Source organism: Rousettus aegyptiacus, unplaced genomic scaffold (assembly GCF_014176215.1).
Source record: "Rousettus aegyptiacus isolate mRouAeg1 unplaced genomic scaffold, mRouAeg1.p scaffold_m13_p_5, whole genome shotgun sequence".
Classification (NCBI taxonomy): Eukaryota; Metazoa; Chordata; class Mammalia; order Chiroptera; family Pteropodidae; genus Rousettus; species Rousettus aegyptiacus.
The window spans coordinates 19,985,409-20,010,988 of record NW_023416308.1 but is presented as its reverse complement, the minus strand read 5'-3'; the positions used below and the strand labels follow the sequence as shown (position 1 = coordinate 20,010,988).

Below are 25,580 nucleotides of genomic sequence, written 5' to 3'. Positions count from 1 at the left end.
TTGAACATAAAGGGAAAAACCTGCTTTTGCAGGTGGATTTGAGCAGTCAGGAAACTGAAGTTCCATTGCTTTCCCTTGTTCTTTCTTTTTCTCTCTCTCTCATTTCTCCTTTGTTCATTCTCTCTATTCTAATCCCTCTTACTGACTGTATGACCTTGGACAAGTGACTCGGGTAAGGCCTGGGTCACCTGGTTAGCTGAAGGCACTTTCAGCTAAACCAGTATTTCCTAGACTAGTGTTTTGTGGGCATTAGACCTGCAAGATACTCTATAAATGTGTCCTAAGTCCAGGTAAGTCTGAACAGAATTTTCTTGTTTTGGAGATTCCTAAGATATACTTTAAAGGCTCTGAGAAGTCCTGCAGTGAAGAAACTTGTTTCAACAAGCAAGGACCACATTAATACGATACAGAATTCACTTTTTTCCCATGGACACTGATGAACATTCCATGGGATGCCCGCTATGAAGAGCCACGGTGAGCCCCAGCTATGTGGCCACTCTTCCCTGCTCCATACCCCTTCTGCCACCTGGAGAGATTTGGACTCTTAGCTCTGTCCTTGGTAGCACATGGGCTAAAGCCAGGCCTCACTCTAAGTGTGCAGGTGGCTTCCGAGGAATAGACAAAGACGCAAAGGAAGAGCAGCGAGCTGAGACCTTGGCCCCTTTTCAGAGAACCTTCTCTTGGCCTCAAAAGGTGAAGGAAACACTAAACCAGGTTTGCTAATTGTGGTCAGCTTCTGAAGCCCTCTCTCTGTCTTCGTGCCTTAGATAGGTGCAGCTGCTGAAACAAGAGTTCAAGGGCAAGATGTTCCAGGCAGTACCGGAAAGGGGTATGAGGAAGGGAAATGGGGAAGGAAGGCAGCTACAAAGGACGAATTGTCAAGTCAGCTACCACTATGGACAGACAACTGAGGTGCAATCTGGCTGGGGTCCTCTGCGGGAAAGCATGGCGCACGCACCCTGAGACCCCAAAGGATGTTCCCTTCAGTCAGTGGTGTTAGGGCCGGACATGTTAATCATGGCACTAGGAGCCTGCCCTGCGCATGAGCAGAATGCTGGTATGAAAGAATATCCCCAGCAGTGAGAAGCGTAGTAAGGACCAGGGGGACGCATGGTGGAGCAGTGAGCTCTCATCCAGTTCACCCCGCCATCCGAAGTCCGTCCCCGTTTCCTTTAGATTTGACCTACAGCCACGTGTGTGCTTAAGCTATGTCTAAAACAGGATATATGGAGGTATCGCAGCCACCTCTAACCCCATACCACTGGCCTGGGAGTCAGGGGACCTGGGTTCAAGTTCTCGCTCAGTCACTTACATGCCGTGTGACCTAGGGCAGGGCAGTATCCCTTTCTTTGTCTCAGTGGCCTCTACTACTAAAATCAGGCTTCAAAACACTCAGTGCACAGACCTTGCAAGACACTTGAAAAATCAGCCAAGGTCATACAGCTATCCTCCCCCTCCACACAGACACACTCAGGTGTGTGCATCCTCCAGGCATGCGGGATGCATGGACCATTTGTCACTAAGAGTAGTAATAGAATTGCTATTGGCAAATCATTTTAAAATATGGAACAGATTCAAGGGTGGGTGGCCCTACCATACATGAATTGTATTTATATAAATCCAACCATACTTTTCACACGTCACGGCCCCTAAAGGCAAGCCTCCCATTTCCCCTGGTGTGCCACTAGAGAAAAAGCTTGTTGTATTGGGCTCGTGGAAATGGGCTACCATACCGTATGTTGTAATTTTAAGGGCACTTGATTTTTCAGTTTAGGCTCTGACTTTAGAACAATGCCCCTTTATGAGAGGAGGCCCCTCTGCACAGCACCATGGTTAGGGAACTGAGTGCTGGAGTCAGGAGGCCTGAGTTCAGATCTGCCTCTGCCACTTACCAGCTGCATGACCCTGGAAAGTACCCCTCTCTGGGGCTCTGCTCTTTCCTAAGTCAATTGAGAATGTTAATACTGACCTCACAGGGAGGATTAAAGGAGGCAAGGGGTGTCCAGTGCTCAGTGCAACCCCTGGCACAGGGCAGGTATTCAGCACATGCTGCTGGCTCATGTTAGGATATTGAAATCGCCTTTCTAATGCGGTTGGGCATTTGCATTTTGATTTTTGGGGGTATGTGAGATAGAGTAGGATTGACGGGGAGGAGGAGGTGCCAGGGAGTGTTTCCTGTAGGTCAATATCACATGTCCCGTGTGATGCTTGCAGGAGCAGCAGCAGCGGATCCTTAGATCGTGTGTGTGAAAGCCCATCACAGAGCCAAACTGTGTCTGAACAAAGATAGAGGAAGTTGTGGGCTGGATTTTGCGTACCGACTAGCCTTTGGGGTGCTGGGAGCAGAAGATGCGTTTTCTCACAAAGCTCCCTATGTGCCTTCTGGACTTTCCCAGCAGGATGCTGCTCAGTGCACTGGAAATATCCACCCTTCCCCCCCTTAAGTGAGGTCGGATTTGGAGTCTGGCCAAGCCTATCCACTGGTCCTTTTTTCAGAATCAGCCATTGTCAACTCCCTTCATGGCTTCTTCTCAGCTCTTTGGGACTACAGAAGATCACAGCAGCTGACTGTTTTATAGAATGGCAGTGGAGGGTTGTCGGGGCAGGAGAAGGCCAGGACACCACCCCCTAGTCAGTTACCACCTATTTAGTTCACTTTCAGCCCTCAGGACGGGAAGAAGAAAGTCTCATTCAGGGCTAGTAGCTACCTTTAATGCCTCTCCCTAATACTTGTTAATTCCCCTTTTTAACAAAAAGAGAGCAGATCTCAGGCTCCCAGGTAACTGTATCTAATTAGATTCTAATGATATTCTTGTCCTCATTTTGTGTTTATTTCTACTTTCTATTTGTAACAAAGGATAATGATGTCGGTTCACAAACTGGTCCCTGTGCATGTGAGACTGGTCTTGTGTGACCTCAGATGACACCCGCCTGCCAGAATCTTAAGAGTTTATGCAGAGGCCTTAGTAGGGTTCAGTCACATATTCAGCCCATATGGTCTCACCAACACCTTATTCTCTCAAAGCTGCATCTTTGAAACAGCCAGAAGGCATATTCCAAGGATGGAGGTGGGAGGTAGAGGTGGCGGGGGCGGAGGGGGCGTGCAGAGCGAGGAGCTTCTGATTGCCTGGGTCCAACTCAACCTGTGGTCAGGTCTTCTTGATGACCTCCTCTAATGAATGAGATGTGCTACAACATGTACTTTCCCAATATATTTATTTAAGTGAAAAAGATAAGTAAGTCCATTTAAAAGAAAGTCATATCCAGGGTCACAAGGATAGGGCAAATTTCCTAAAGGTGGTGTTGGAATTCTTCCATGTAGTATTAGTCTGATTTCTGGTGACTTCTCTGAATCAGTTTTCTTACTTATAAAATGGGAATGAAAGCAGTATTACTGTTTTCTAGAACATCTATGAAGATTTAATAATGATGAGGATGATGATAACTAGTAAATACAACTAACAAGTATTGAGCTTTTTCCATGTGACACACCAGGAATTGTAATGTAGACTTTCTGACCCGTTGGAGCCAAGAGCTGAACAATAATGACATGTGGAATGAGATGGGGCCCATGAGTGGTGACTGTTATCATCACCACCATCTTTATCACCTTCTTCAACATTTTTGAAAGTAGCAGGACTTTTTTTATTAGCCATGTCATCTCTCTGGACCTCAGTTTCAGCATTCATAAAATGAGAATAATCTGTAAAGTGAAGATAATAAAATGATGTCTTCATGACGGTCAGTGCCGAGTGACTAGCAACAGGAAGACCTCGATGAGCAGTGGCGATTTGTGGCCACTCAGTGACCGGGGCCAGAGCTCCTCCTCCATGGGTAACGTTGAAGTCCTAGTTTTTTCCAAGTTTCCAAGTTTGCCTTAAACCAGGCAGATTCTTCATGGAGTCTACTTGAAGAATTGGGCCCTCATGATCTCTTTCTGATAGATTGTGAAATCTCTGTTGGCAGCTGTAGTTCTTATTTCAAAGAAGGAAACACATTCATGGGAAGATAAGATATAGGAAAAAATTATTGAAAGATAGCACTGTTATTTGTTTTAATAAATCATGTATTTTTTTGTTTGGTTTACAAAGTTAGTACACAACCACTGTAGAAAATTTGTAAAATACAAAATCTCCCTACCCAACTGTAACTGTTAATATTTGCATTTGCACTCTTTTTATTATTTTCTGTTTGTTTTTATTTTTTCTTTTGATTATTTTTATAGCGGTTTAGAGTGATATGTAGAGTTGATATCATCCCGCGGTGTGGTTTTCTGGTTCGCTTTTCACTTAGCATTTGACCGTAAACGTTGTCCATGTCGTATAATGTCTTTGTTGCTGATCTAAAAAGGCCTTATAACTAACTGTCCATTGCTCCTCCTTGCTTCTTCAGCCTCATCTGGTTACTCCCCTCCCCTCTTTGCATTCCAGCCACCTGGCCTTCCTGGCGTTTCTCTAACACATCACACTCATTTCTGCCTCGAGGCTTTTGCCCTGCCTCTTCGAGCTATCTACCTGTAGAGCTCTTCCTGGCTCTTTACATGGCTAGCTTCTTCTCACCTTTTCCAACCCAGTTCTCATGTCACATCCTCAGAGAAAGCCCTGTCTGACCACCACTGATCTATAGCAACTCCTTCAGTTTCTCTTGATCTCATCGCCCTGTGTTCTTTTCTCCTTAAAGGGGGGGAAAATAACTTTATAATTTTATCTCCTGTAATTATTTATTTATTTGCTTTCTTGTTTATTGTCTCACTCCCTCAGTAGACTCCATGAGGACAGGCGCCTTGTCTGTCTTGCTCATCACTGACTTTTCAGTGGCCCACACAGCGACTGTCACTTAGTAGGAGCTCAATAAATATACTGAATAAATATAGGGCTAGTTAGATTGTTGGATGTGTGGCTGTGTAGGTAGTTGAGTGGATAAGTAAGTGCATGGTAGGGGGTTGTAGATGGGTGGATGAATTGATAAGTGAACATATGGACAGATAAATCACACTTTTACCAACCATTCCGCAATTCCATATTTAGAGTATTCACCATGATATTTTAAATTGCTTTTAAAAAGTGAACAATGCGAATGGCAAGAAAATAGGGTAAACATAACTCCTGGAGAACTGACACTTGCCCAGGGGCCATCTGCCAGGGACTCAGGCCTGGGCAGTTGTTCAGGCTTCTACTGAGAATGGGTAGCCTAGAGGGTGTGAGGTGGTGAGATCCTCCAGGTCCGCTTGGGTGCCCACCCACCCCATGCTCAGGACCCCGGGACCTCACCGCCATACTTTTCTCATACAGTGGGCCGGAAGCAGTTCATGCGGTTTGAGTGGGCAAACCACGCAGCCGAGGCTCTGGGCTGTGAGTATGAGGAGCTGAACACGGCCACCTTCAAGCACCACTTGCGACAGATCATCGAGCAAGTGACCTGTGGACCAAGCCGACGGGGCCTTGTGGACGAGGAGACCAGCTCAGGTATTGCAGTGCTGCCTCTCTTGGGGACACCAGCATCCTTTGACCTATTCGTCAAGGATTTAATGGGGAGTCTATTATATGCAGACCTTCTAGGTGCAGGGAAAGCCACTGTGGGCAGAAATGGACATGGACATGGCTTCTACCTACACGATGCTTTTGATCAAATAGCTGTCTCCAGTGGTCGTGAAGCCTGCTGAAATCCAGAGGGGGGCCCTGTGCCTCAGAGAGGGGACACTGTAAGAGCATAAATAGGCCAGGACAGCTGGGGCAGCTAGGAGGATAGTAGGAGATGAGGCTGGAGAGCAAGATCAAGGTTCAGTTCATGTCCTAGTCTGTAAACCAGGGCTTTTATTCTCAGACCAGTGAGAAGCCAGGGAGGGGAATGAGCAAGGGAATGGCATGATTTGACTTGTTCTTCATGAAGCATGGCCTGAAGGAAGATTGGGGAATGAGTGGGAGAAGGGAGAGCCCTTAGGAACCTTATAAAAGTTACCTGGCAATATGATGCTGTTTGTACAAGGGAAGTAAGTGGTAGTCGAGATGGGACGAGGTGGACATGTGCATAGTCCAGTTTAAAAATATAGATAATAGCATGGGCCCTGGAGGAAAATAAGGGACCACGAAGGGTAGAGCACAGGCACATGCACAAATATGTGTACATATATCACAGGCACAAATACCACACACAAGCACACGACATATATGCACAGATACATACACCATACACATTCACGAACATGTTTAAAACACATGCCGCTGATATGTACACAGACACACACGACACAAATGTGCACAGACACACACACACAAGCACGGACACATGTACACACTGCTTTGAGAGGCTGAGTCAGCCTCTCAGGCTGAGGTCTCCAGGGTAGATGTTAAGCAGGTGGGGACTAGCAGATTTAGTAGAGATGCTGGGATGCTCTGGGTTGCCTAGCAACAGTCCAGGTTGGGGGTGGGGTTAAAGAAGGGATGGGAAATGCTTTGGGGCTGCAGTCGGCTGCCTGGAATGTACAAGCAGGACTATTTCCCCAGGCAGGATTGCCTGCAGATTTGGAAACTGTGGAACCAAACCTAAGAATCAGAATGATTCTGGCATCCTTACCCACCTCCTCACCCCGCCCCGGCTTCTCACCCTACTTTGTTCAGTGAGCCCTAATCAAAGCTGGCTACTTTAACAGGATCAGAAACTCTGAATGTGTGTGCAAACAAAATTGAGACCACAACTATAATAAGTTTTCTAAGCTTTTTTATTCCTCCTAATATTATAGGTAGGTACTTTTCTACCTCATTCAATAGTCTTCTATACCCGCTTTTAAGCATTCCTTTGTATGGATGGACTACAGATTATCTAACTCATTAGCTGTTGTTGGATATTCATATTGTTTGGAAAAAGTGCCTTTTGCCAATTTAGTCAACAATTGGGGGAACATATCTACTAAGAAATCTTTGTTTCTCTGAATATTTCATTAGAATAAAAGCCTAAGAGTGAAGTTATTAAGTCTAAGTACATGAACATTTTATGGCTTCTAACATAAAATAGCCAAATTTCCCTCCAGAAAGAGGGAACAACAAGCATTTACAGACAGTGCCTACTATTTGTCAGGCACTGGGGATCTGGGAGCCAACAAACTCAGAGACTGTTCTCATTCACAGGTGGGAGAGACACAGGTTAATAAAATAACTGCACAAGTAAAGATATGCTGTGGGCAGTGCTATGAAAGCAGGGTAGATTCGTCCTTCTGTGTCTGGCTTATTTCACTTAGCATAATGTCCTCAAAGTTCATCCATGTTGCAGCAAATGGCACATTGGAATAATATACCACACGATCCCACTTGTATCAGAAATCTAAAGTAGTCAAAGTCATGGAAGTAGAAAGTAGAACGATGGTTGCCAGGGGTTGGAAGGAGGGGGAAATGAGAGACATTGATCAGAGGGTCCATAGTTTCACTTAAACAGTGTAAATAAATCCTGGAGAGCTGAGGAATAAATAGATGGATGAGATGATCAGTAGATGAGTGAGTCTACCATACAACCCAGTGCCTACAGTTAACAATGATGTATTGCATACTTAAAATTTTTATAGGGTGGATCTTATGTTAACTGTATCATACACATACACAAAGAGGGAGAGAAGAAACTTTTAGAGGTGATGATTATGTTTATGGTAACATATACTTATCCTCAAACTCATCAGGATGTTTACATTAAATAGGTACAGCTTTTTGTATGTCGGTGATACCGCAATAAAATTAATTTAAAAAGGAAGAAAGTAGAACTAGGAATTGGCCTATTGAGGTGGTAGTCAAGGCAGGCTTCCCTGAGGAGGTGTCATTGGGCTGAATTCTGAGGAATGAGCAGGAAAGCACAATGGAGAGGATGTAGGTTATGGAGGACCCTGGAGGTCCTGATAGACACTTGAACTTGGTCCTAAGAGAGCATGGGTATATAATTTCAGTTGTGAGGGGATGTGTGTGAAGGATGGGGATTGTCTAAGACCAGTAGTGATGCCTCTGGAGTGGTGTCTCCAGCAAGGTCTTGACCACAAGATGCCAACCCCGTTTTCTTTTCCACTCCAGGGCTCAAGATGACAGGCGTGGAGTGTGTTGAGGGGATGGCCTCGGGCCTGTACCAGGAGCTCTTTGCCGCTGTGGTCTCACTCATCAACAGGTAACTGCAGCCATTCCCAGACACGAAACTGGCCTCTTTGCCGGTGTGCGAAGGAGACTAAGCACAGGGCACATTGGCAGAGTGGGTTTTTTTTTTTTTTTGAGCTGGAGGGTGGTTTTTCCAGCCACATTGCACTGGGTTGAAATTTCACCTTGGCCACCCACTGGCTATGTGACATTGGCAAATCAGTTCACGTCTCTGATCTCCCCTTCTGCATTTGTAAAATAGCTCTACCCTTCATGGTCACCGCAAGGATAAAAAGAAATAATGTGATTAAATAAATCTTCCTAATCACGACCGTAATATACCATTAATGAAAGCTAATGATTTGGGGGCACCTACTAAGGGCCATGGCCCGCGGTAATTGTTTAACTCGCCTTATGTCATTTAATGTTCACATTAGCCCATTGTACAGATGAGATAACTAAGGCAGGGAAGTGGAGCCGGGATCCACACACAACGCTGTACTCCCACCTCGTACCGTCAGGTTTCCTCGAATAACACACCGCATTGCTCTCATCCATTTATTTCCAAATTTACTACTGGGAAGAATTTCAGAATGGGCCCGGATACATCTCTGAAATGTGTCTATGGGGCTGTAGGCACCAGAGCCTCCTTTTCCTATCGTGCTGAATGAGCTCTGAGCCTGTCCTTGGACATCTTTAACCAGTTCTAGTGGGGCGGATCCAGAACCCAGGCAAACCCCTGCCTCTTCTGTGAAAGCAGGAGGCGTAATGAGGCTTCCGACTTCCTGTTAAGGGGATGAGGCTGGTGCATAGCAACCGAGCAGCCAGGTTCTCCAATGTCACTGGGACACAGAATCCACTCTTCTCTCACTGCTGGAGTGATTACCATCTGAGACCACAGACACGTTATCTAGAAACCAAGGGGATCCTCTTCACTTAGAGGAAGGAGTACGGGGTGGGGGGTGGGGGACAGTATATGAACTGCTGGAAGAGGAAGCTGCCTCAGCCTGGGGAGGGCAGTTTCTTCACGGTTTTGTTCTTGGAGCCACATCTGTAAAATGTATGTGTTCATGGTAACGATACCACTACCACCGTTTATGAGCACCTGACTTTCTGAGCATTAATTTGCTCTTCACCCGTGACTATGTACTGGCTGATCTCATTGCCCCCATTACACAGATGGAAAACTAGGGCCAGTAACTGGGAAGAGCTAAGGTTTACACTAAGGGCCCTTCAAAGTGTACGATGATCATGTTAATGATATTAACAGCAGATAGCATTTACTGAGCACTTTCCATGTGGCCAAACTTGTGTTCAGAGCTATGGATGGCTCATCACATCCAACTCCCCCGACAGTTCTCTCGATTTGGCTCCATTACTGAGCTTTTCATGGCTGGCTCAGAGAAATTGGGCAATTCTCCCAAGACATACAGCCCCCCCGTTGCAGAGCAAGAGTTGAAGCCCACATGTGACTTTCTCCCAAGTCCCTTAACTCTTGCATTTGGATGTGAATAATCTCTCCTCTGTCCACTCTAATAGATTCATTGGGAGGATTCAAGTAGGTGATGGCTTGAAAGAACTTTGTAAACTGAGGCCCTGAAAAAATTGTTTTTCTGTTGCAATATGTCACCAAGAAAGAAAAGAAGCCTCTGTCTTAACTTTATAGCCAGTATGCTATGTCACCTTAAATAAGTCACTTCTCCACTCTGAGCTTGCTGGGGAGAGAATGTCCTGAAGTCCATATCCATGGGAGGTGCTTGTGTACTTGAACTCCTTTGATTCTTATCGCAGTCCCTGGGATAATCCTCATCATTTGACAGTTGGGTAAATCCATGCTCAGAGAGGTTAATAAACTTACCCCAGGTTATACAGCCTGTAACTGGTAAGCCTGGTTTTGAAAGTAGATCTGCTGGATCTCCAAACCCACCCAGCATGCTGCCTCAGTTTCTCCATCTCTGTGGTGGAAGAGTGTGAAGCCTGGACCACCAGGGCTCTAAGGTGCCATGTAGTCTCAGGACCTGTCCCATCTCTTCCCAGATCCTTCTCTTCCCATCATCTCTCCATGGCTTCCATCATGGTGGTGGACTCTCCGGGCTTTCAAAACCCCCGGCACCAGGGCAAGGACCGGGCCGCCACCTTCGAGGAACTGTGCCACAATTACACTCACGAGCGCTTGCAGCTGCTTTTCTACCAGCGGACCTTCGTCTCCTCGCTGGATAGATACCGGGAGGTATAGCCGGGCTGGGGAGGGGCCTTCACCAGGACTCAGTGGAGGGAGGGAGGCCAGATGGGGTAGGAGTCCAGTCTCTCAGTAACCTTTGGCTTCATCTTGTTTGGCCCGCCACTAAACAAAACCCTAACTCCAGGCCTGGCTCCCCATCTCCCTCTGCTCCCCAGCCTCCATCCATGATCCCCTGTGCACTACTGTCCATAAGCACCAGGGAACATGGGGCTCCCCAGGCCTTGCTACCCTTCTTTGAGATGACCTGTCCCTGCTTCCCATCTCAATGAAGTTAAAACCTCCCCTAACAGTTAGCTTGCATCTTCCCCAAGGTGGAAAGTCCTCCATGCTGTGCAGTTGGGTGAAAACACTGGGTTTGCATGTCGATCTCAATGTGGCAAAGTGGAGATGCAATTCCCCTTCTAGAAGGCACCCCAAAGAAACTATGTGTATGAACCAGGAAACATGTATAGCCATATTCCTGCCAGCCCCTTCTTTTCTTATTTTAAAAAAAGTTTAAACTGTCTATGGCCATGCCACCCTGAACAAGCCCGATCCCGTCTGATTTCGGAAGCTAAGCAGAGTTGGGCCTGGTTAGTACTTGGATGGGAGACCACCTAGGAAGACCAGGTGCTTTAGGTGTAAAAAATAAAAAATAAAAATAAAAATAAATAAGGGATTGTAAGCTGACAAGGTCTTTGAAATCTGTGAAGTCAACCATGGGTTGCCTCACCTAAAAAAAAAAAAAGTTTAAATTGAAATATAAAAGGTACACAACAAAAAAGCATCAATCAGAAGTGTGCAGCTCAATGAATTTCTCCAAACGAACAAATTCATGCATCTACCACCCAGGTGAAAAGTAGAGCATTGCCAGTACCCCAGGTATGTGCACCCTCCTTCCTCCCTGAAGGGAACCCCTTTGACTCCAGCAAGCGCTAATGGCAAAATATTAGAAACGACCATATCATTTTTCAATATCTAATGGGTTTTGACATTGTAGTCATTTCTTTGGTTGCAGTCCTGCACAACAACAAACGTGAACGCATCATCATGGATAAATCTCAAAGAAATGACATTGATGGAACTTGGAGTTTAACTCTAACTCTGTCACTTATTAGCTGTGTGGCTTTAGGAAAGTCACTCACCCTCTCTGAACCTCGATTTCTTCACATGTAAAATAGAAGTAGTAATACTCATACATCAGTTACCATTCACTACAATAATGCTACCTAATAAACTACTCCAAACATGGCGGCTTTAAACATAATATTTCGTTATTACTTATCAACCTCTGAGTTGCCTGGACGGTTCTTTTGATCTTGGCTGGGAGAGTGCTTGTGCCTGTGGTCAGATGCAGGTTGGGTAGGTGGCTCTGATGGTCTTGGCTGGCTCTCTCAGGCGTCTGGGGGTCAGCTGGCCGTGAGCTGATCCAGGCAGGCCATCGCCGGGCTGACTCATCTGCTGACTCCAGGAATGTCCATTTCTCCAGCAGGTTAGCCCAGGCTGTTCTCATGGCCCTGGCAGGGTTCCAAGAGAGCTAGCGGACGTGCGAAGGGCCCCTCGAGACCTAGACTTGGAACTGGCAGTGTCACTTCTGCTGTATTCAGTTGGTCACAGCACGTCCAGGGCCGAGCTCTGACTCAAGGGGCGGGGAAAGAGGTTCTACTTCTCTATGGGAGAAACTGAAATATCTCTGTGCAAAGAGTGTGGATACAGGGATGGGGAGAGAATGGGGGTTATTTTTATAATAATTTTTTACCACACTGCTTGAAGTAGCTGTTTTTGAGCATTTCATGAAGTTGATAAGAAAGTGCTTCATCTATCAGGTACTCGATATATGGTAGTAGCTATCATTTTTTTCCCCATAATTTTTCACCTATTTCCGATGGTCAAAGTAACACGTTTTTTTACATTAAAAAACTGGAAAGTGAATGTAAGTGTGAAGAAGCTGAAAACACAGTCTTCTTAGCCCCACCACCCAGAGGCGACCACTGTTACTGCTATCTGTATTTTATAGCAGTCACTTTTCATCTATTGTCTTCTCTACAGGTTTCAGATAACTTCTGTGTACCCAATTTTGTATCTGCTGTTTTCACATTTCCTCACTCCATTTACAGCTCTTAGTAACCATGCATTTCAATGGTGATGTCTGAGTCTATCTCAGCTCTCCTTTGGACATCCGGGTGATTTCCATGATTAAGCTCTTATAAACAACACTATGATGAACATCTTTGTGTATAGTGTCTAGATCTGGCTATCTTTATATGGCAACAAATATCCTCCAATAGTTTATGCTTGCTCCCTCCTGCACCCAGACTCACTAGGTACTCAGTAGACATTAGAAAAGTTTGGACCAAATTATCAGGTTCTGTTAAAGCTCTCACCATGATTACTGACAACCCTACAGGTTGAACAATATCAGGATGTTATTAGAATGTTGGTCTACAACCTTTCTTCTTATTCAAAGGCTAAAAGGTGATGATAAACAGACAAGCAAGCAAACAACTTGTTTAAAAAACGGGGAAAAGACTTGAATAGACATTTCTCCAAAAAAGATATACAAATGACCAACAAGCACATGAAAAGATGCTCAATGTCACTAATTTAGGGAACTACAAATCAAAACCATTTAAGATAGTACTTTATACCATTAGAATGGTTGTTATTTAAAAAAAAAAACAGGAAATAACAAGTGTAGGTGACGATGTGGAGAAATTAGAAACCTTGTGCATGGCTAGTGCTTGGAATATAAAATGGTGCAGCTGCTATGGAAAACAGTAAGGTATTTTCTCAAAAATTAAAAATAGAATTAATATATTATACAGTAATTCCACTTCCGGGTATCGAACCAAAAGAACAGAAAGCAAGCTCTTCAAGAGCTATTTGTACATCCATGCTATATTATTCACAATGACCAAAAGGTGCAAGCAACACAAGTGTCCATCAGTGGATGAATGCGTAAACAAACATGGTCTATCCATACAACGGAATATTATTCAACCATAAAAAGTAAGTAAATTCTGACACATGCTACAGCGTGGATGAACCTTGAAGACATTATGCTAAGTGCAATAAGCCAGTCACAAAAGGACAAATACTGTATGATTCCACTCACGTGAGATATTTAGAGATCAAATTCAGAGAGTGAGGAAGTAGATGGTAGCTGTCAGGGGCGTGGGGAAGAGGAAGATGGGGAATTAAGTACGAATACTTAATGCCACTGAACTATACTCTTAAAAATGGTTAAAATGGTAAATTTTATGTCACGTATATTTTACCACAATTAAAAATAATAATTAAAAAAAGTCCAAGGGGTAAGAAAAGTCCTCACTTCTCTTTCCTCCTCCAGACGTTTTCGACCCTGTTCAGTTCACGGAAAGAACTAACATCGAATTTCTGTGATTTTCCAGGAAGGTCTTCCTGTGCAGTTTGACCTCCCAGAGCCATCCCCGGGGTCCACGGTGGCCCTCGTGGATCAGAATCCTTCCCAGGTAAGAGGGTCCAGCAAACCAAAGCTCTCAGATAGCACAAAGCCTTTTTATTGAAATATTAGCAAAGTTGAGCCTTCAAGCTACTAGCTGTCAATGCTTTCTGCACGTGGAATCACCAAGGGACTGCTGAAAACACTGACACCTGGGATGTACCCCAAATTCTGTGTCGATTGGTCTGGGGTGTCACCTGGGCAATGAATATCCAAATCTCCTTAGGGTGAGAACTACCCTCTGCATTATGTCTGAGTCTGTGTCTTGGAATAATACACTCATACCTGGGAGCCTGTGGTCCCGAGTTCTCGACCACTGGCCTCCAACTGCTCTTGCCTGCAAAGATCGGGTGTTGAGATGAAAGTGCTGTGTCCAGCAGAGACGGAGAGAATAGGGCCACTGGGGGTGGGACAGCCTTGAATCCAGATCCCTGACCTCCCTCGGAGGCAGACAGACTTTATTTTGGGGATAACTGGGTCTTTACTTCACTTTCTCCACCCTAAGAACCCACTTTGCTGACCTCAGACCTGCACCTCTGGTCGACCCCTTCCCAGAACTGCCCTGAACTATTTCACTCAACTCGCAAGGCTTGGGTCCAACCTTGGTGACCTTCGGCATGTCACTTCTCCTCTCCAAGCCTCAGCTTTCTATCCCCTGGGGTTGTCATGAATGTCAATGAGATTTGACATGAAAAGCACCTGGCAGGGCGCGTGGCACATAGTAGGTGGCCTGCAGGCCACATTTTTCCTGCTCTTTGGCAGCACAGGCTGCTCTTTTCCTCATTTTTTTGTCTCTGATCAGCCAGGCGTGGTTTCCAAGGCTTCTCCTGGCTCGTCGTGGTCTACACTTGTCCCTGCAAAGCTCCTTCGTCTGTGAGCCCTGCCAGCCATCACCTGCTTATGCATCTTGTTGGCACCTTTCAGGCTGGTTCCCCCTCCCCATCATGCTTCCTTACCTGGAAGGGGCAGCTCCGAAGGGACGACCCAGGCAGTGTTAGGACGGAAGAGGCACGATGTCCCCAGATGTTGGGCAGTGGCTAGGAGTAACTGCCTTCTGAGGACAGGCTGCCTGTCCCCAGTAAAGAGGGCCAAGGTGAAGGGTCAGGATGCCTGGCATCCACTTTCAGTTCTGCCCGTGTCTTTCCATATGACCCTGGAGGTGTCCCTTTTCTTCTCTGGGTCTCTGAGGAGAATGGACCAATATTCCGAGTTAGGGTGGCCAACTGTTCTTGTATGCCAGGGGTTTGCTGAAGTCTTCACACTCTGGGAAGCCCCTCAGTCTCTGTCATCAAGGGAAGTTGGTTACTTTACACGTCACATTTCCTTCGTAACCACTGAGTGTTATATTGATTATTCCAACTCATCATGGGCCCGCAGATAAGCCCTTTAACCTCCGGGGTCTTTCCCAGTTTCCCATGTGCAAAATTACAGCGTGGCTTAGATGGTCTTTGAAGCTTGGAGCTGCATTTAAAATTTCATGTCTGTGCTATTGAATCAAGTTCACCTTCCCCTCTGAAACATTATTCAGGCATTTTTTCTTTCTCTTGAGATTTTAGTTTAAAAAAAGTTCAAAGACCTCTAAGAGGAAATGATACAAATGGAATGAATTCTTTCATGTCTGGCTGTGCACAAATACACACAGCCACCTGTGTGTACCCAGATGTGTGTCATTTGCACAGTGCTTTCCCTTGTGAAATCCTCACAGAGCCCTCTGAGGTAGGTATTGCCAGTCTCCATTTCACGTAAGAGGAAATGAGACTCGGAGAAGCGCAATGAGTTGCCCAGTCACACAGGAAGCGAGGACAGAGGCAGGATTCAGACCCCTTGGAACTGAGAGGCTGGTCGAGTTTTGAGGTTTCAACCCTGAGAATCTGGAGTGAGTGGGAATGTAGGGGTGAGTGGGAGCATGGATCTGGCCAGTCCGTCTGAGTCATGATGGCTAGGGCTCAGATCCCCTGACTTCCATAGGTGGGAAGAGAAGCCCAGGACTGGTGTCCATCAGGGGTCAGAGTCCCTCAGTGTATCTTGGATCTCCCGCCAGGTCCGCTTACCAGCTGGAGGGGGTACTGAGGACGCTGGGGGCCTTTTCTCGGTTCTGGATGAGGAGGTCCAGGTGGAGGGCTCCAGTGACAGCGTGGTGCTCGAGCGTCTCTGTGCAGCCTTCGAGAAGAAAGAACCTGGGGCCGAAGGTAGGGGAATGAGGTGGAGAAGGGTGCTGAGTCCAGCCCGAGAGCTGGAGTCTGTCTTTGACGAGGCCTGCACAGGAGGGGATCTGAGTGCAGAAGTGTCTGTGTGGGGGCCGGCGTGTGCTTTCATTCATTCATGTGTTCATCCATTCATGTGTTCACCCATTCATGTATCCAACAAATGTATTGAGCAGTTACCATATGCTGGGCGCTATGCTATATAGTGGTAAACCAGCCTCGTGTGGCCCACAATTCTGGTTGAGGTCACTAAGGGAATGAGGGTTGGCAGAGAAGGTGACCAAGGATTCAGCCCTGGGACATTTCAGTGTCAAGGGGCCAAGGACAAGGCAAGTGACCACAAAAGAGACCGAGGAGGAGTGACCAGGGAGGTAGGAGGTAATCGAGGAGAATGTGAACTCACCCAATCAAATGCTGCTGAGAGGGCATGCGAGGTGTGGCTGAGGAGTGGCCATCGATTTGGCCAGGTGGAGGTCACTGGCAACTGAGACCAGTGCGATTTCAATGGTGTGTTCTGGGTGAACATCTGATGGGAGTGGCTTGTGAAAAACTGGAGAAGAGTTAGAGGAAGACGTATGACAGCTCTCAGTGCTGCTGTCTGCTGGGCTAGGGGTGAGCAGGAGCCTCTACCCCAAGGGGACCAGCTGAGTCCTCTGTCTGCGACATTCATGGAGCATTGCTGCGCTCATCAGGACAAGAGTTTTAAAGCAGCAGCGGCAGCATCTGATGGCTCTGGCAGCTCTCCTTAGACCAAGCCCAGTCCACTAATACCCAAATTACCTGCAAGAGAGCTTGACTTTCCCACCAGGCATAGGAGAAGCAGGGCCTGGGACCTGTGGTGCCTTTAGGGCCTGTGAAAATGTTTTCATTTCTGTTAAAAAGCAGAATAGGAAAAAAAAAAAAGAATTAAGTCAAATACAGTATGTGTGTGTGTGTGTATGTATGTATATATACACATACATAACATACATACATATGATGGGCTGAATTGAACTCCTTCCTCCAAAACTTGTATGTTGATGTCCTACCAGTCAGCACCTCAAAATGTGACTTTATATGGAGATAGGTCACTATAAAGAGTTCACTAAGGTTTACTGAAGTCATGAGAGTGGGTCCCGATTAATATGACTAGTGTCCTTATAAGGAGAGATTAAAATGCAGATGTACAGAGGAAAGACACAGGGAGAGGTGGTTGCCTGCAAGCCAAGGAGAGAGGCCTCAGAGTGAAATCAAACCTGCTGACACCTTGATCTTGAAATTCCAGCCTCTAGGACCATGAGAAAATAAATTGATGTTGTTGAAGCCATCCAGTCATGATACTTTGCCCATGAGAGCAAAAGTGCCAAGAGCCAGGAGAGTCTTATGAAGCTCTGGACTGCCCTGGCCCTGGAGGGGTCCTGGCACTTGACTTGACCCTGGTGATGATCACCTCTGATCTCTAAAGTTGTGCTCTTTGCCAGCCAGTGAACAAAGGCGGAAGGGCAGAGGAAACTGCTATTTGTGGAGCTTTTGGTCTAAGACAGGCATTATGGGTTTCATTACACCCATCTGCAGTGGGGTCACTGAAGCCTCTGAGAGACAAGGTGCCTTACCGTGGCCCTGCATGTGCTGATAACAGACCTAGCATGGTGCCCAGGAGGCCTCATTCCAAAGGGAAGCCAGACCAATGGCTTATTTTCAGACTATGAAAGTGGCCCTTGTCTCCAGTGAATGACTCTAGGGCCCAAGAATGGAGTTATGATTTTTTTGGAGGGGGAGCAGTGGTGAGTGGTAGAGAAGAAAACTCACCCAGATGCAGAGGAAGCCAGAGGCACAGCCATTAAAAGCTCACCCAGGCTTCAGTTTCCAGAGACCTGGGTTGGATCCCCGCTCCACTTAATTGTAAAGTGTGCGATCTGGGAAATCACCTCCCAGGGGGTTGTTACAAGGACAGATGAGCCTGTGTGTGCCAAGACGCATTTATTCACTCTCCTTCAGTCCTCTGCTCAGAGGGCTCCTCCTCAGAGCCCTTCCTGACCCCTGTCTGAGGCTGCTCCCTTTGCAGCCAGGCTGTCCCCTCATATCTCCCTGGTTATTTCCTTCGGGGCCCCATTCCAGTTTCTGGAATATTTGGTTATCTATTTACTTGCTTCTCATTGTCCTCCGACTACTCTGTGAGCCCCCGAAGGCGCAGTATGCACGTCTGTCTCTTCTCTGCTGTCCCCCAGTACCTGGACTACAGCAAAGCCTCTGTGGAATCTGCCATTTCCCCTTCTTCATCCTTGTTCACTCTGTTCCAACCACGCGGCTCTCTCAGCTGCTCCTTAAACACACCAAGCACATCCTCACCTCAGGGTCCTCGCAACTGGCAGTTCCTTTTGCCTGGAACACTCTTCTGACACATTTCAGCATGACTCTATCCCTTACCTCCTGCGTGTCTCAGGGGGCCTGCCCGACCACCTTGTGTAAAGTAATAACCCCTTCTCATTCATACCCCCGCCTCCCTTCCCCTGCTTTCCTCTGCTCCATGACAGCCATCACCATGGGACCGCAGGCACTTGTCCTCACAGGAATGCCAGCTCTGTGACGGCAGGGGCAGCCTGGTCCCGTCTGTATCTGCAGCACCCAGAGTAGCACTGACACAGGTGAGGAGTGAGGTGAATTTGGATACAGAACGGATGAATTCGTGCAAACCCAATGATCAGAATCAGATGAAAGGGATTTCTCAAATGGAATGTTTTCTGGATATTAACTTTTGGGCAAAAGAGACAGAAAGAAAGTAGGGTCAGAAGTAGGGAGTGGCTGGGACAGGAGCGGATTTGGCTAGATTTGTGGCCCCATCTCCTTTCCCTGTGAGGCCCAATGCTGCCAGTGTCAGACACCTCAGCAGGATGCTGTGAGGTTTTCAAGTTCTCAGAGGAGAGACTGTTATATCCTTTGTCTTGGACCCACTGAAGCAGACACATTAACTCAGACATTTTAGTTAAAAAAAAAAAAATCTTTTGCCTCTGGGACTTTCTGATTAGTTCTGAGTTAATGAGAACATTCAATCAAGCAGAACATGTGGGCTTTCTGGCTAACTCAGTGCTCACTAACCATTACCTCTCACCCAAGGTGCGTTTGCTGGGCAGCGGGCCCAGGACGGGGCTGGAGGCAGCCCTCACAGAGCCGGGGCACAGTGGACAGTCAGGCAACAGGCATTCGCATCACAGCCACAGGGGGCGGATGCCCAGGGCAGAGGGTCCAGGAGAAGCTCCTACCCCAGTGTGGGGAGTCAGGCTCCTGGGGGAAGTGATATCTCTGATGCCACATTTTATAGGCATTTCTAGGGGTTCCTGAAAGTGAAATACTTGGGTGAACCAAACTATGGCAGAAGCCACCTCCAGGAGAAAGGGGAGGGTGGAGAAACTTTGCAGGTCTGTGTCCTGGAAGATGTTTTCTAGATGACTCCTGGGAGACATGGTACCTTTGTAGACTGGGCCACATCCCTGGACAGAGATGGGCTTTGTGATTGGCAAACCCACGTCCTCACCTTGACTCCGCGCCAACTGCCGTGCAACTTTAGTCAAGCTGTCTCAACTCCCTGAACCTCAGTGTCACCTTCTAGAAACCGGCCCAGTGATGCACACATCACGGACCAGAGTGGGGATTGAATGACATCACATGTGGTAGCATGCCTGGTAGAGACTGCCTGGGGCTTAGCAAACGTGGACATCCTTTCCTCTCTCTTGCCTTGGGCCCCTCCTACTCCCCAGATGCTACTGGAGTCCTCCCGCATTCAGAGCCCAGCTCTGTGCTGGCTGCTGGCCATAACAATGAATGAACATGGGCCCTGCCCTCAAGCTGCTTTCAGTCCATTGTAGAGACGTATCTGTGCCGATACCTACAGCATTATCCGGGCAATATTGACGTGTGGGCTAGAGCTGGGCGTTCACTCTGTCACCTTGCTTTTCTCTCCCATGGGAGGGCAACTCCTTGAGGGAGTCTGAAAGGCTCTGAAAGGCTCACTAGAGGTTCTCAATGCAATAAGACTTTGCTTAACTGGTAGTGTTCCTTGCTGGTGACTTCAATTATCCAGAATGCAGAGGAGACCAGGAAGTGAGCCCAAAGGACCTCCAGCCAGCCAAACAGATGGCAGAATCCATGCCCCTTACTCATCAGCTGCCTGTAGACTCTCAGACTACATTTCTTTTATACAGAATTCCAACATCACTACAGTGTAGAGGGAGCTAGTCAGGATTTGGAGGGGGGACTCAAAGACCCTAGTACCTACATGTTGGTATATTGACAACAGCAAGACTGGAAAATGTAGAAAGATCATTTAGAGTAGACGCAAGCACCAAAACTGGGCTACCGTTCTTGATAATAATTGTTCTGGAGCCGTTACTCGACCTGAGGGTGTCATTGCAATTAGAGTGATATTAATGACCAGTAGTTCATTCATTAATTTATTCATTCATTGCACGAGCACTTCCAGACTCCATTCTTGTGCCAGGCATGAAGCTGACCACTGGGCATGTGGAGACAAACCCGTTGTAACTTCAGAGCACCAGCAAAAGTTTCAATGCAGGAAACGTCGGTGACGCCCACTACTGCTCAATGAGTGACTACTATGTGCCAGGCATGCCGCTAAAATATTTTATATACATTATTCCTTTTGAGCCTTATGCCACCCTGGGAGGCATATATTACTTAATCTACATTTTACAGAAGACAAGACTGAGGCTAGGAGATTTAAGTGTCTTGGCCCCTGTCAGATAGTAATCAGTAGAGTCAGGATTTGTACTCAGGTCTTCTCTAACTACAAGCCTGTTTGTTTCTCTCAGTCAGTCCTTTACAGCCAAGTATCTGCCAGCATCTCCCAAGAGCAGGCTGTGCATTTATTTGGTTGATGGCATTTAAGACGATTTTAGGTGTCACACAAATAAATATTTTCAAAATATTTAATAATTATGTACCTATTTCCATGAATATTAGAAAATAAATACAGCTTGCACACCAAACCTGCAATATAATGTTTCTTTTTAAATGGATTTATTTGTAAAAATGTGAGTCGAGTTAAGGAAAACATTAATAACAGCCCAGGTGATACACGAGTATGGTAAAAAAAAAAAAAAAATCATGAAACTGTATACACTAATGATGTTTGGGGAAAACAGATATCCTGGAATAAAGAAAGCACAGAGAAATAGGACCCACATTGGAAATAATGCACGCGAATGCACAAAGCAGGAGAGATGTGGGTCCCCAGAACTGTCAGCTTTAGTTACCTGGAAATATTAAAATGGAAAAAGTGTGTTCTTGGCGAGGCCAAGCGATTGCAGAGAGAGTGTCCCCACTAATCCCCCAACTCACGTGCTGTGTCTGCTTTCAGGGGCCTCTGCCCTTCGGCCATGTGAGCAGCCCCTCCAGTGCGAGATTTCCCACCAGCGGGGACAGGACCCTGTGCGCTATGACCTCGCAGGCTGGCTCCACAAGGCTAAGCCCAACCTTTCGGCCCGGGACGCCCCCCAGATCCTGCAGCAGTCAAAGAGGTGGGTCTGGCCAGGGCTCGGGACAGGCTGGGGGCATTCAAGGGGCTGAGGTTCCTTCCCCGCTGAGGCCATGTGGTCACAATAACACAGTGAGTGAGAGCCAGTTTGGGAACCTGTTCCTAATGACACAAAGCATCGTAACTCAAACTGGAGCAGTACAATGCCTCCCTGGGGCCAGCGTGAGCTCAGCCGAGGAGAAGAGCTGGTCTTCTGGAAAGGTGGAATGAAAGCTCAAAAGCTGTGACTTGTTATTTTGGCTTTTTGCCTTCCTTTGGCTTTTATTAAGTATCTGAGAGATGATGTGACTGGAACAACTTTTATGGGCATCCTAGAACGAGGGGATCATAAAACCGAAGTGATGATGTTTTGTGGCATTAAAAAAAAAAGGCTCACAGCATTCCCTGACTGCTCTTTTCAGAACTGCTGGCAGAGAGCTGGCAACAATAGCTGCCTTTGGTTCAAAGAGTTACTGGGAAGTGTGTGTGTGTGTGTGTGTGTGTGTGTGTGCGCGCGCGCGCGCGTCTGTGTGTGCACACACACACATATGCATGGTGATCCTTCCAAGTTCAGTGCTGGAATCCTGCAGGGGCAGGGCTTGGAGACAAGAAGAGAAGCTGAGACTACCAGGGAGGTGCTAGGCACATGAGAGTGGGAAAGGAATATTTTTATAGATGATAAAACTGAGGCCCTAGGAGGTAAAGTGGCTTGCTTTTGATCACACAGCAAAATAGTGGCAGAGCCCAGATACAAGTTGGCTAAGTGATCCTTGGAGAAGCTCTCAGGACATATGGTCAGAGTTGTTTGGAGGCCTATGTGCAGCAGGGCTTATGGCTGTATAGCTTTGTAAAAGAGATCGAATCAGGGGATGAGGCAAAAGGAAGGTTAACGAGCACACGGAGGACTGCGAGAGGAAAGCCAGGGGACCTGGGTCAAGTCTGAGCCTGCCACTTGTCACCTGGGTGACTGTGGGCACGTTCCCTCCCTGTTCTTTTATTTTTGCGTCCTTCATCATAGAATAAGGGTTTGTTGGATGAGGCTCTAAAGTCTGGTGGATACTGCAAAGCCCTGGAGTCAGGCAAATGTTCATATTCTGATTTTGCCTCTTTTCAAGCTGCATGACCTGGGCCTCTGTTTCATAATCTGGGAGGCAACAGTGACGATGTCATGCTGAATGTGTCTGATGGAAGATGGCATGTTAAAGGAGCCTTGTTCATAGTGGGCTCTCAACACACGTCTTAGGGCCTTGTGAATTTCCTTTCTTCTCTAGGACCCTGTGGCTCAAGCTGAGTGAGGGGTATAGAGTTAGGAAAGGAGGAGGCAAACCTTTGTTGACCAAATGGCCTGGTGAGCAAGGGACATTCTGGGAAGAACAAACAGCACGTGCAAAGTTGTGGCTCACAGGGACGAAAGAGCATGGCAGGTTTGGGAGAAAATCCCACTAGGGCATCTCGTATGTTTGCGAGTCAAGCATCGACGATTTTTTGAGAGCAAACAGTGCTTTTTCTTAGCGTGTTGTTCTGCAACCAAGTGCACCGGATTCACCAGATTGCTTGGTTAGCATTCTGATTCCTGGGCCCCACCCTGTCTCTCTGGGGGAGGGCCCCGGAGACTTGCTTTGCTGAAAAGACTCCAGGAAGATCTTAGTCATTAAGTCTTGGTCAAACCCTTTTGCTTTGTCTATCAGGAGCTGAGGCCCAAACAGGACAGGTGAGGTATCCAATGTCACACAGTAAATTGATGACCTGAGGTCAGGTCTCCCAGCCCCTCTGATGGGACATTTATGTACAGGGGTCAGGACTGTGGTCAGGGGTTGGTGCCCATATTCCCAAGGGCCCCACCCTTTCCTCTCAGGGCTTCTACACCTAGGGGGCACTCCTAGCCCTCTCCCAAGATTTTTATTTCAATGCAAGTATATTCAAGCCTCTGTTCAACTTTGTGCTGGGCCATGCATTTAACCACTTGAAACAATTTCTGTGTCATTTGAGACTCATTTCCTTAATAATTTGGAGAGTCAGTTTAGGCACAGAGGGAAGTAGATAATGCATCTTGAGGGCCGGGGCTGGAGGCATGAATTGGACTTGCAGGGAGTGATGGAAGATGCCTGTATGCAGGCGGTGAGGCAGGTGGAACCCTGGAGGCACGAGGCCTTCTCTGGTTCCCAGCCCCAAAATAGGGCGCAGCAAAGTCTGCCTAGCCTTCTGAATCCTCTTTTTCCCAAGAAAGCAGGCAGGTCAGCTCAGGTTTATCAGAACAGACTCTTAAGGTGCCCTGGCCCTTGCCCACTAACCTCAGAACCTGTGCATTACACAAACGCCGAGGAAAGGCACTACCTACCACTCAACATCAGGCTAGGCATTTCATTGGCAGGTCCAGAAACTGCACGTTCAGCCTGTAAGTGATTCGTTCTTACATGAAACATAGAGTAGGCACCTATTATGTACTGAACCCATTCTAGGGATAACGGAGATAATTTCTCCCTCTAAGAAAGTACAGGCTTAATAGAATTCCTATAGGTATGTAAATGACAAGAATATTTAATAGAAGGAGAGATGCTCTAAGTAAGATCAGGTGGGGAGAGAGGAATGGAGGGCTGAGATGGCATTTGTCATGAAGCAAAGGCTCGTATGGCAAGAAAGGACTGGGAATGGAGGGGTAGCAGTTTGGGTGTGTGCTTCAAGGGGATGATTCAGGAAACAGATCAGTAGGAAGCAATGCGGATCTATCTATTTCCCTAAAGCCCCTGTCTCTCCCCTCTTCCTACCTGCTAGGGAGGAGCTGCGGAGCCTGTTCCAGGCCCGGGCCAAGCTGCCCCCCGTGTGCCGGGCTGTGGCGGGGCTGGAGGGCACCTCCCAGCAGGCCCTGCAGAGGAACTGTGCTATCAGGAGGGCCTTTGCCAGTGGCTTTGCCGCGTTGAAGAGGAAAGCCCCGTGCTCCCAGATCAAGCTACAGATGGTGAGTGGGTTCCCTGTCCGCATGGAGTTGCGGCCTGTACTACTACATATCCCAACCCCCTTCCACCATCTACCCTCCCCAGTGGGCCTGGAGGCGCAGGCATCCCCCCATGCTGCACAGAGGAGGAAACAGAGGCTCAGAACAGCAAAGAAACCTGGACACAGTCACACCGCTGGAAAGTGATTGGTCCAAGCCAGAGGCCAACGCATTGGCTACTTTGTATTGACCTGAGCAGCTTCAGGAAGTTTGCAGGAACCACAATTGTCCTCTTGACCAAAGTGATAGATGTCACAGCAAGACCAGGCCTGCCCATCTTCCTCACCGCCAGCCTCTCCTTGGGGGAAGGCAGCAGGCTGCAACACTGGAAGTAACTATGTTTCCTGGACATGTTGATCCAATAACACATGAGAAACTTTGATTGGTCAGTGGTCAGCTGAGCCCAAAGGGTGGAACATGGGAAAGATAAGTTTTGAACAAAGTTCAGAGCATATTATACTGAAAAAGCCCACAGACTAGGTCCTGGGTTGTAGTCCACCTCTTCTTGTGGCCTGTGTGAAACTGGGCCACTCGTTTGCCTTCTCCATGACTCAGTTTCCCTATCTGTTACAACAAGGGCTGTTATAAAAGCCCCTTATTTCTCATGAGTACAGACCAGGCCAGAGATAGGAAGTCCTTGGTGTAGGATATAGGAACTTCCAAAGATGCCCAGGCCAGTTTGAATGCATGTTTGGGAAATGTCCAGACCCCTCTCTGTCTCACCCTGAGACAGCTGGCTGTGACCCCCTTTCTTCTTGTTCCTAGGATGCCTTGACCAGCGTGATCAGACGGTCTCAGTTACATTTCATCCACTGCCTGGTGCCGAGCCTAGCGGTGGAGAGCAGGGGCGGCCAGGGTACTCCGACTCTACTGCAGCCTGGTGGGGACAAGCCTGGGACAGGCACACCCCTGCCCTTGGACATCCCGGCACTGAGGGTCCAGCTTGCAGGGTCCTACATCCTGGAGGCACTGCGTCTGCACAGGACAGGTAAGAGGCAGCCGGGGAGCGAGCACCTTGTCTCTGACTCCTGAGACTTGCTGGACTCAAAATAGTGGCACCCAAGGTTC

At 47.3% G+C, this 25,580-nt stretch overlaps 1 protein-coding gene and 1 pseudogene across 3 annotated transcripts in view; both read left to right on the top strand.

Annotated features, from left to right (window-relative positions):
• MYO18B (myosin XVIIIB) overlaps positions 1-25,580 on the top strand; it is a 239,968-nt gene that overhangs the window by 57,082 nt on the left and 157,306 nt on the right. For all 3 annotated transcript variants that reach the window (XM_016124218.2, XM_036221665.1, XM_036221666.1), the window contains 8 exons: positions 5,292-5,465; positions 8,049-8,139; positions 10,143-10,335; positions 13,737-13,817; positions 15,849-15,996; positions 21,365-21,524; positions 24,293-24,476; positions 25,278-25,500. In XM_016124218.2, coding sequence (XP_015979704.2) covers positions 5,292-5,465; positions 8,049-8,139; positions 10,143-10,335; positions 13,737-13,817; positions 15,849-15,996; positions 21,365-21,524; positions 24,293-24,476; positions 25,278-25,500 — 1,254 coding nt within the window. The remainder of the gene's footprint in view (positions 1-5,291; positions 5,466-8,048; positions 8,140-10,142; positions 10,336-13,736; positions 13,818-15,848; positions 15,997-21,364; positions 21,525-24,292; positions 24,477-25,277; positions 25,501-25,580) is intronic.
• Positions 10,850-10,968, top strand: LOC118603196 (annotated as a pseudogene).